This window comes from Cherax quadricarinatus, chromosome 51, assembly GCF_038502225.1.
Source record: "Cherax quadricarinatus isolate ZL_2023a chromosome 51, ASM3850222v1, whole genome shotgun sequence".
NCBI classification, from domain to species: domain Eukaryota; kingdom Metazoa; phylum Arthropoda; class Malacostraca; order Decapoda; family Parastacidae; genus Cherax; species Cherax quadricarinatus.
In genome coordinates, this window is record NC_091342.1 from 77943 (window position 1) to 90049 (window position 12107).

The 12107-nt window shown below is 44.2% G+C and overlaps 1 protein-coding gene across 15 annotated transcripts in view; it reads right to left on the reverse strand.

The window, feature by feature from the left end:
* The window catches only part of LOC128694611 (nucleolar protein dao-5), a 541519-nt gene that overhangs the window by 67814 nt on the left and 461598 nt on the right, over positions 1–12107 (reverse strand). For all 15 annotated transcript variants that reach the window (XR_011393390.1, XR_011393389.1, XR_011393388.1 and 12 more), the window contains one exon: positions 3158–3290. Coding sequence is in view for 12 of the 15 variants with exons in the window: in XM_070095641.1 (XP_069951742.1) it covers positions 3158–3290 (133 nt within the window). In the remaining 3 variants the exon portion in view is untranslated. The remainder of the gene's footprint in view (positions 1–3157; positions 3291–12107) is intronic.

A 12107-nucleotide genomic window follows, 5' to 3' on the forward strand; every position in this document is an offset into this window, starting at 1 on the left:
CGGTATGTTCGCCGCCGCATGTGCTCGGGTAGTGTACCCTATGCTGTGCCCAGGGGACGGAGTACATCCCGGAGTACATCCCGTGGCCCTACACCCGTTTTAGGTAGTGATAGTGAGGATCATGTGGCTACACTTGGCATGGATGGGCCACAGGCATCAGTGGATGGTGTTAGTGGTGCTGGTGGTGGTAGTGGCACCGCCATGCGTGACTCACCGTGCCACGCGGGGACCCACGCTGCTGACTCGTCAGTTCAAGGACAAAGCGGAGCGTCACCCACCAGCCCGCCACAACCATAACCACCCGTACAACCAGCCTATGATGTCCAGTATCCACCAGCAAACCGTATCTGGGATTGGCAGCAAAATCCCAATTTTGTTCCCAGCCCTCACCACTTTGATGACTCTCAAAGTGGAATTCTACCTACCTGTCCCCTTGGAACCACGGCCAATGAACTGGAATTCTTTGAATTATTCTTTGACCAGCCATTGATGGAAATTATTGTCAGGGAAAGTAATAAGTATTTTCAGTACACCATGGCAAATACGATCTTATCACCACAGTCAAGACTACACAGGTGGAAAGAGACGACTGTTGCAGAAATGTATTTGCTTTTTGCAACAATAATGCTTATGCCTCACGTCTATAAGCATAATATAAAAGCATACTGGTCCACAGATCGGCTAATTTCTACCCCATCCTTCAGTGAAATAATACCAGTGAACAGGTTTATCTTACTGTTACGTATGTTGCACTTCTCTTGACAAAACCAGGCCTGACAGAAGTGACAGGTTATACAAGATTAGAAATGTTTTCATGTATCTCAAACAAAAGTTCAGGATATACTTTTATCCATTCAAGAATCTTGTAATTGACGAGTCTTTGATTTTGTTCAAAGGTAGACTGTCATTCAAGCAGTATATACCGAGCAAGAGGAACCGCTTTGGTATAAAATTGTTTGTACTCTGTGATTGTGACAGTGGCCTGGTGTTGGATATTGTTGTATACACGGGTAGTAAAACATTGAAAGATACCAAGATGTTATTGGGTATCTCAGGTGAGGTAGTGAGAAACATGATGGCACCTTATCTTGGTAAGGGCCATACATTATATACTGATAACTGGTACACAAGCCCATTACTCAGTGATTTCATGTGAGTGAACAAGACAGATGTGTGTGGCACAGTGCGTTCTAATCGTAAACATATGCCCAGGCTCAACGCAGGTGTTCGTGGTGATGACGTGCAGGTGTTTACTGCCAATGACATCATGGCATTACGGTGGCATGACAAACGAGATGTCACATTGTTGACAACCATTCACCGTAATGAAATGCAAGACAGTGGCAAAGTTGATCGAGTGACTAATGAACATATTCGAAAACCAGTGTCAGTGATTGATTATACACAAAACATGCGCTTGGTTGACAAGTGTGACATGCAGATTGGTTTTGTTGACTGTGTTCATAAGAGTTACAAGTGGTACATGAAACTTTTCTTCTATCTCATGGACATTTCAATGCTGAATGCATATAATATGTATCAAATAAAGACTGGTAACAGACCCCCGTATGGTGAATTTTGTTTGTCTGTTGTCAGACAACTCATAATGAAGTACCAGGTAACAACACCTGCAATACAACATGGTCCTCGAATTCATCACAATATACCCAAGCGTTTGAGGAAAGAAGGTGATCATTTCATAATACAGCTTCCTTCAACTCAAAAGAAATTTGCTCAGAAGAGATGCATTGTCTGTGCACAAACAAAACGACGGCAACAAAGACGCAAAGACACTCGGTTTATGTGTGAGGAATGTAAGGTGCCTCTGTGCATGGTGCCTTGTTTCAAGGAGTTCCACAAGCTCCAGCAGTTCTAAAACCATGTCCAGTGATTGTAAATATGTAAATATATGATAGAACATTAGTATTATACAATATTTGTGCATGTTTATTGTAATAAACAACAGTGGTAAACAATAAACTTTAGTGCGGTTATTGTGTTCAATACAGTGAGTATATATATATCAATTATATACAGTATTGGTCTCTCAGGCCCCAAATGTTTGTAGGAATAGAAAAAAATTGGAAAAGAAAAGAAAAAACAACTAAAACAACAAAATAATATAATACGCATATGTGGAATTCGTCGATGTTGCCGCCACCACATCATTTTCTATAAACTTCTCGGCACTGTATCTCAGTAAGTAATGATCAGATTCTATTTTTTTTTGTTTTATTACCTTCACAAAAATATGCTCTTTAATTCTGTAAGAAAAAATAATTTTTTTTTTTTTCAAAATTTCTTGGACACTGGTGCGTGACTTCAGATTTTGGCCTTGGACCCTGAAAGGGTTAAAGTGCAGGCATTGTACTTTCCATTTCCTGGACTCAAGTCTAGTTAACAGGTTTCCCTGAATCCCATCACAAAATATTACCCTGCTAACATTCCAACAGCTCGTCAGGTCCCAAAAACCATTCGTCTCCATTCACTCCTAACACGCTCACGCATGCTTGCTGGAAGTCCAAGCCCCTCACCCACAAAACTTCCTCAACCCCCTCCCTCCAACCTTTTCAAGGATGACCCCTACCCCACCTTCCTTTCCCTATTGATTTATACACTTTCCAAGTTATTCTACTTTGTTTAATTCTCTCTAAATGACCAAACCACCTCAATAACCCCTCTTTAGCCCTCTGACTAATACTTTTAGTAACTCCACACCTCCTCTTCCACACTATGAATTCTCTGCGTAATATTTACACCACACATTGCCCCTAGACACTACATCTCCACTGCCTCCAGCCTTCTCCTCGGTGCAGCATTTATAACCCATGCTTCACACCCATGTAAGAGAGTTAGTACCACTATACTCTCATACATTCCCTTCTTTGCCTCCATGAATAACGCTTTTTTGTCTCCACAGATACCTCAATGCATCGCTCACCTTTTTTCCTTCATCAATTCTATGGTTAACCTCATCTTTCATAAACCCATCAGCTAACAAATCAACTCCCAAATATCTGAAACATTCACTTTTTCCATACTCCCTCCCTCCAATGTGATATCCAAATTTCCTTTATCTAAATTGTTTGATACCCTCATCATATTATCCACAGTAACTAAAAAAACTCTACAGCAATATGTATCTGTAACTACTTACCTCCTCCTCTAGTGAATAGGGACCATCATCCTCACTTGTATAGAGATGGTTTGGTCTTCTGGGCCAGCGACCACAAACTCCCATTCCTTCAGTACCATGGAAAGATGCTGAACGCAACAATGACCCGGGTGGACTGCAAAACATGGTGAACATCATTAGGAAACAATTTTTTAAATAAATGAGCAATACACAAATACTAATATTAAATAAAATACTGTACAGAAATTCCAAAGAGGTTACAGGATACCATTTTATATTAAGTAATCCTTTAAATACAATAAGAACATTTGCTTCAAACTGTACTTGTATGAAGTGAATAAACTAAATATTTACAGTATACTCATGCATGTGTGCATGTGTGCGTGCGTGCGTGTGCACGCGCGCGCGCGCGTGTGTGTGTGTGTGTGTGTGTTACCATTTTGATTGTGTGTGTGTGTGTGTTACCATTTTGATTGTGTGTATGTGTGTTTGTGTGTGTGTGTGATTGTGTGTGTGTGTGTGTGAGTGTGTGTGATTGTGTGTGTGTGTGTGTGTGTGTGTGTGTGTGTGTGTGTGTGTGTGTGTGTGTGTGTGTGTGTGTGTGATGTGTGATGTGTGATGTGTGTGTGTATGTGCATGTGCATGATTGTGTGTGTGTGTGATTGTGTGTGTGTGATGTGTGTGTGTGTGTGATGTGTGTGTGTGTGTGTGATGTGTGTGTGTGTGTGTGTGTGTGTGTGTGTGTGTGTGTGTGTGTGTGTGTGTGTGTGTGTGTGTGTGTGTGTGTGTGATGTGTGATGTGTGTGTGTGTGTGTGTGTGATGTGTGATGTGTGATGTGTGTGATGTGTGATGTGTGTGTGATGTGTGTGTGATGTGTGTGTGATGTGTGTGTGATGTGTGTGTGATGTGTGTGTGTGATGTGTGTGTGTGATGTGTGTGTGATGTGTGTGTGATGTGTGTGTGATGTGTGATGTGTGTGTGATGTGTGTGTGTACTCACCTATTTGTGGTTGCAGGGGTCGAGTCTTAGCTCCTGGCCCTGCCTCTTCACCGGTTGCTACTGGGCCCTCTCTCTCCCCGCTCCATGAGCTTTATCAAACCTCGTCTTAAAACTGTGTATGGTTCCTGCCTCCACTACGTCATTTTCTAGGCTATTCGTGTGTGTGTGTGTGTGTGTGTGTGTGTACTCACCTAGTTGAGGTTGCAGGGGTCGAGTCCAAGCTCCTGGCCCCGCCTCTTCACTGGTCGCTACTAGGTCACTCTCCCTGAACCATGAGCTTTATCGTACCTCTGCTTAAAGCTATGTATGGATCCTGCCTCCACTACATCGCTTCCCAAACTATTCCACTTCCTGACTACTCTGTGGCTGAAGAAATACTTCCTAACATCCCTTTGATTCATCTGTGTCTTCAGCTTCCAACTGTGTCCCCGTGTTGCTGTGTCCAGTCTCTGAAACATCCTGTCTTTGTCCACCTTGTCAATTCCTCTCAGTATTTTGTAAGTCGTTATCATGTCCCCCCTATCTCTCCTGTCCTCCAGTGTCGTCAGGTTGATTTCCCTTAACCTCTCCTCATAGGACATACCTCTTAACTCTGGGACTAGTCTTGTTGCAAACCTTTGCACTTTCTCTAGTTTCTTTACATGCTTGGCTAGGTGTGGGTTCCAAACTGGTGCCGCATACTCCAATATGGGCCTAACGTACACGGTGTACAGGGTCCTGAACGATTCCTTATTAAGATGTCGGAATGCTGTTCTGAGGTTTGCCAGGCGCCCATATGCTGCGGCAGTTATTTGGTTGATGTGCGCTTCAGGAGATGTGCCTGGTGTTATACTCACCCCAAGACCTTTTTCCTAGAGTGATGTTTGTAGTCTCTGGCCCCCTAGACTGTACTCTGTCTGCGGTCTTCTTTGCCCTTCCCCAATCCTCATGACTTTGCACTTGGCGAGATTGAACTCCAGGAGCCAGTTGCTGTACCAGGTCTGCAGCCTGTCCAGATCCCTTTGTATTTCTGCCTGGTCTTCGATCGAATGAACTCTTCTCATCAACTTCACGTCATCTGCAAACAGGAACACCTCGGAGTTTATTCCTTCCGTCATGTCGTTCGCAAATACCAGAAACAGCACTGGTCCTAGGACTGACCCCTGTGGGACCCCGCTGGTCACAGGTGCCCACTCTGACACCTCGCCACGTACCATTACTCGCTGCTGTCTTCCTGACAAGTATTCCCTGATCCATTGCAGTGCCTTCCCTGTTATCCCTGCTTGGTCCTCCAGTTTTTACACTAATCTCTTGTGTGGTACTGTGTCAAACACCTTCTTGCAGTCCAAGAAAATGCAATCCACCCACCCCTCTCTCTCTTGTCTTACTGCTGTCACCATGTCATAGAACTCCAGTAGGTTTCTGACACAGGATCTCCCATCCCTGAAACCATGTTGGCTGCTGTTGATGAGATCATTCCTTTCTAGGTGTTCCACCACACTTCTCTTGATAATCTTCTCCATGACCTTGCATACTATACATGTCAGTGACACTGGTCTGTAGTTTAGTGCTTCATGTCTGTCTCCTTTTTTAAAAATTGGGACTACATTTGCTGTCTTCCATACCTCAGGTAATCTCCCTGTTTTGATAGATGTGTTGAATATTGTTGTTAGTGGTACACACAGCGCCTCTACTCCCTCTCTCAGGACCCATGGAAAGATGTTATCCGGCCCCATCACCTTTGAGGTATCTAGCTCACTCAGAAGCCTCTTCACTTCTTCCTCGGTTGTGTGTACTGTGTCCAACACTTGGTGGTGTACCCCCACCTCTCTGTCTTTCTCGAGTCCCTTCTGTCTCTTCTGTGAACACTTCCTTGAATCTCATGTTGAGTTCCTCACATACTTTGCGGTCGTTTCTTGTCTCTCCTCCTTCCTTCCTTAGCCTGATTGCCTGGTCCTTGACTGTTGTTTTCCTCCTGTTGTGGCTGTATAACAGCTTCAGGTCAGATTTGGCTTTCACTGCTTAATAGTTTTCATATTGCCGTTGGGCCTCCCTTCTTACCTGTGCATATTTATTTCTGGCTCTACAACTGCTCTCCTTATTCTCCTGGGTCCTTTGCCTTCTACACCTCTTCCATTCCCTAGCACACTTGGCTTTTGCCTCCCTGCACCTTTGGGTGAACCATGAGCTCATCCTTGCTTTTTCATTATTCATGCTACCCTTGGGTACAAGCCTCTCCTCAGCTTCCTTGCATATTGTTGTTACATATTCCATCATCCTGTTTACTGGCTTCCCTGCCAGTTCTCTGTCCCACTGAACCCCATTCAGGAAGTTCCTCATTCCCGCATTGTCCCCTTTCTTATAGTTTGGCTTCATTCGCCTGGCCCTTCCTGCTTCCCCCTCCACTTGTAACTCTACTGTGTATTCGAAGCTTAAACCACATGATCACTGGCCCCAAGGGGTCTTTCATATGTGATGTCCTCAATATCTGCACTACTCAAGGTGAATACTAGGTCCAGTCTTGCAGGTTCATCCTCTCCTCTCTCTGGTAGTATCCCTTACGTGTTGGTACATGAAGTTTTCCAGTACCACCTCCATCATCTTAGCCCTCCATGTATCTTGGCTCCCATGTGGCTCCAAGTTCTCCCAATCGATTTTCTTGTGGTTAAAGTCACCCATGATCAGTAGCTTTATCCTGCATGCATGAGCCCTTCTGGCCACTGCAGCCAGTGTGTCAACCATTGCTATACTGCTCTCCTCATACTGTTGCCTTGGCCTCCTGCTGTTCTGTGGTGGGTTATACATCACTGCAATTACCACTTTGGGACCTCCAGACTGAAGCATTCCTACTATGTAATCTCTTGCTTCTCCACTGTCTCCTCTCTCCAGCTCATCAAAATTCCATCAATTTTTGATCAGTAGTGCCACTCTTCACCCCCCCCCGTTCCCTCTGTCTTTCCTCAGGATCTGATATCCCGTTGGAAAGATGGCATCTGTTATCAAACCTGTGAGCTTGGTTTCTGTGAGAGCTATGATGTCCGGTGATGCCTCTTTGACTCTTTCGTGCCACTCCTCCCACTTTTTGTTATTCCATCAGCGTTTGTGTACCATACCTTCAGTCTCCTCTCCAACACTGAGTTTTTGGGGATGTCTGTGAGGGTGGGGGGCCTGGTAATGTACTGTGGGATTCTATAGCTGAGTGTTGGGTGGGAGCTGTGAGTATGGATTGTAGTTTGTGTTGGGATGGTGTGATAGGTTGTGGGGTTCTGGAGATGGTTCTGCGAGTGCTTGCTCTTGGTGCTCTGCCCTGCACTGGTTGACCCCTGCTGATTCTGTCCTTGTCTCCCTTCCTAGCTCCTTTCTCTTTTGTGTCCTCTCCCTCAGCTACTGTCATTCTGTTTGTGCTCTGTCTCTGTCTAGGAACACCCTCTTGTATTCTGCCGAGTACTTCAACCGTGGTTTCTCTTGGAGGATCCTGTTTTGCACTGTTTCTGTCCTAAAAATCAGCTTGATTGGTCATTTTCTCCCCTTCAAGTACCCCCCTATTCTCTAAAAATTTACAATCTCGTCCATATCCTCTTCACCTATTTCTGTGATGATGCTCTCAATCTTTCTTTCTGCCTGCCATCTTTCGGTGTGTGTCCCTCCCTTGCTCTCCTGAAGCCCATGAATAAACACTGACTTTGCCCTTTCCTCCTCCCATTGCCTTTCCCTCTGTGACTCTGGTTCCTGTCTGTACATAGCCATTTTCTCCCTTGTTTCTTCCAGAAGCTCTTGGTAGCATAGTCGTGCAGAGGCACGACTATGCTACCTATCACTCTCTCCATCTGTGCCCAGTTGCTCTCCCCTTTCACTCCTTGGCCCTGCTTGGCAGGCTGATATGACCCTAGCATAATTTATATCTCCTTCCTTCCTGTTCGGCCTCCCAGCTTCATATGCTGTGTCTTATCTGGTCAATGCCCCTGTAACTCACTTCAGCCTGTTTACCTCATCTTCTGGGACCCTATTCCTGGGTACTGCAGTTTCGACTTGTGACTCCCAATTCTTCTTCTCCTCCAACCTCTTTTTCAATTTCACAGAAAGCTCCATCTCCATTATTGCAGCAAGCTCTGCTAGTTTTCTCTCCCACTCTTGTTCCATCCTTTTGCACTGCTCCTCCATCCACTCCTCCCTACCAGAACCATTCTCCTCTGATCCCTGGATCCTTCAAGTCCCCACCATTTTTTTTTTTTTTTGAGGGGGCGAGAAGGGAGAGAGGAAAGGGTGTGTGTGAGAGAGAGAGAGAGAGAGAGAGAGAGAGAGAGAGAGAGAGAGAGGAGGAGGAAGGGAAAGGTAAGGTAAGGTAAGGTAAGGTAAGGTAAGGTAAGGTAAGGTAAGGTAAGGTAAGGTAAGGTAAGGTAGGTAGGTAGGTAGGTAGGTGTGTGTGTGTGTACTCACCTATTTGTACTCACCTATTTGTGGTTGCAGGGGTCGAGTCATAGCTCCTGGCCACGCCTCTTCACTGATTGCTACTAGGTCCTCTCTCTCCCTGCTCCATGAGCTTTATCATACCTCGCCTTAAAACTATGTATGGTTCCCGCCTCCACTACTTCACTTTCTAGACTATTCCAGGACTTGACTACTCTATGACTGAAGAAATACTTCCTAACATCCCTTTGATTCATCTGAGTCTTCAACTTCCAACTGTGACCTCTTGTGTATGTGTCCCATCTCTGGAACATCCTGTCTTTGTCCACCGTGTCTATTCTGCGCAGTATTTTATATGTCGTTATCATGTCTCCCCTGACCCTCCTGGCCTCCAGTGTCGTCAGGCCGATTTCCCTCAACCTTTCTTCGTACGACAATCCCCGTAGCTCTGGGACTAGTCTTGTTGCAAACCTTTGCACTTTCTCTAATTTCTTGACGTGCTTGACTAGGTGTGGATTCCAAACTGGTGCTGCATACTCCAGTATGGGCCTGACATAAATGGTATACAGTGTCTTGAACGACTCCTTATTGAGGTATCGGAACGCTATCCGTAGGTTTGCCAGGCGCCCGTATGCTGCAGCAGTTATCTGATTTATGTGCGCCTCAGGAGATATGCTCGGTGTTATACTCACCCCCAGATCTTTTTCCTTGAGTGACGTTTGCAGTCTTTGGCCATCTAAACTATATTGTGTCTGCGGTCTTCTTTGCCCTTCCCCAATCTTCATGACTTTGCATTTGGCAGGGTTAAACTCAAGGAGCCAGTTTCTGGACCAGGCTTGTAGCCTGTCCAGGTCTCTTTGTAGTCCTGCCTGATCCTCATCCGATTTGATTCTTCTCATTAACTTCACATCATCTGCAAACAAGGACACTTCTGAGTCTATCCCTTCCGTTATGTCGTTCACATATGTGTGTGTGTGTGTGTGTGTGTGTGTGTGTGTGTGTGTGTGTGTGTGTGTGTGTGTGTGTGTGTGTGTGTGTGTGTGTGTGTGTGTGTGTGTGTGTGTGTGTGTGTGTGTGTGTGTGTGTGTGTGTGTGTGTGTGTGTGTGTGTGTGTGTGTGTGTGTGTGTACTCACCTAATTGTGGTTGCAGGGGTCGAGACTCAGCTCCTGGCCCCGCCTCTTCACTGATCGCTACTGGATCCTCTCTCTCTCTGCTTCCTGAGCTTTGTCATACCTCTTCTTAAAACTATGTATGGTTCCTGCCTCCACTACTTCACTTGCTAGGCTATTCCACTTGCTGACAACTCTATGACTGAAGAAATACTTCCTAACGTGTGTGTGTGTGTGTGTGTGTGTGTGTGTACTCACCTAATTGTGGTTGCAGGGGTCGAGACTCAGCTCCTGGCCTCGCCTCTTCAGTGACCGCTACTGGGTCCTCCCTCTCCCTGCTCCATGAGCTTTATCATACCTCGTCTTAAAACTACGTATGGTTCCTTCCTCCACTATATCACTTGCCAAACTATTCCACTTCCTGACTACTCTATGACTGAAGAAATACTTCCTAACATCCCTTTGACTCATCTGAGTCTTCAGGTTCCAAGTGACCCCTTGTTTCTGTGTCCCCCCTCTGGAACATCCTGTCTCTGTCGACCTTGTCTATTCCACATAGTATTTTGTATGTCACTATCATGTCTCCCCTAACCCTCCTGTACTCTAGTGTCATCAGGCCGATTTCCCTTAACCCTTTCAGGGTCCAAGGCCAAAATCAGAAGGGGTGCCCCAGTGTCCAAGAAATTTTGAAAAAAAAAAAAAAAATTATTTTTCTTACAGAATTAAAGAGTATATTTTTGTGAAGGTAATAAAACAAAAAAAAAAGTTCTGATCAGTACTTACCGAGATACAGAGGAGAGAAGTTGACCCAAAATGACCGGGGGGCGGCAACATTGGCGATTTCCGCAAACTCGCATTTCTTTATTTTACGTTTTTTATACTTTTTTTTCTAATTTTTTTCTTTTCCTTGTAACATTTGTGGCCTGTGAGACCAATACTGTATATAATGTATATATATAAACCTCACTGTATTGAACACAATAACTGCACTAAAGTTATTATTATAATATTGTTTACCACTTTTGTCTATTACAATAAACATGCACAAATCTTGTGTAATATTAATGTTCTATCATTTATTTACATATGTGCAATCCCTGGACATGTTTTTAGAACTGCTGCAACTTGTGGAACTCCTTGAAACAAGGCAGCATACACAAAGGTACTTTACATTCCTCACACATAACCCAAGTGTCTTTGCGTCTTTGTTGCAGTCGTTTTGTTTGTGCACAGACAACACATCTCTTCTGAGTAAATTTCTTCTTAGTTGCAGGATGCTGTATTATGAAGTGATTACCTTCCCTCCTCAAATGCTTGGGTATATCCTGAGGAGTTCGAGGACGGTTTTGTATAGCAGGTGTTGTTACCTGGTATTTCATTATGAGTTGTCTGACAACAGACAAACAAAATTCACCATATGGTGGTCTGTTGCCAGTCTTCACTTGGTACATATTATATGCAATGAGCATTGAAATGTCCATGAGATGGAAGAAAAGTTTCATGTACCACTTGTAACTCTTATGAACACAATCAACAAAGTCAATCTGCATGTCACATTTGTCAACCAAGCGCATGTTTTGTGTATAATCAGTCACTGGTTTTCGAATATGTTCATTAGTCATTCTATCAACTTTGCCACTGTCTTGCATTTCGTTACGGTGAATGGTTGTCAACAATGGGACATCTCGTTTGTCATGCCACTGTAATGCCATGATGTTACTGGCAGTAAACACCTGCACCTCTTCACCACGAGTGCGTGTTGAACCTGGGCATATGTTTACGATTAGAATGCACTGTGCCACACACATCTGTCATGTTCACTCGCAAGAAATCACCGAGTAAAGGGTTTGTGTACCAGTTATCAGTATATAATGTATGCCCCTTACCAAGATAAGGTGCCATCATGCTTCTCACTACATCACCTGAGATACCCAATAACATCCTGGTATCTTTCAATGTTTTACTTCCTGTGTATACAACAATATCCAATACCAGGCCACTGTCACAGTCACAGAGTACAAACAGTTTTATACCAAAGCGTTTCCTCTTGCTCAGTATATACTGTTTGAACGACAGTCTACCTTTGAACAAAATCCAAGACTCGTACATGTTGAACTTTTGTTTCAGAAACATAAAAACATTTCTAGTTTTGTATAACCTGTCACTTCTATCAGGCCTGGTTTTGTCAGAGAAGTGCAACATACGTAACAGTAAGATAAACCTGTTCACTGGGATGATTTCACTGAAGACCAGGGTACAAATTAGCCGATCTGTGGACCAGTATGATTTTAACTTATGCTTACAGACATGAGGCATAAGCATTATTGTTGCAAAAAGCAAATACATTTCTGCAACAATTGTCTCTTTCCACCGGTGTAGTCTTGACTGTGGTGATATGATAATTCCACTTTGAGAGTCATCAAACTGGTGGGGCTTGGGAACAAAATTGGGATTTTGCTGCCAATCCCAGATACA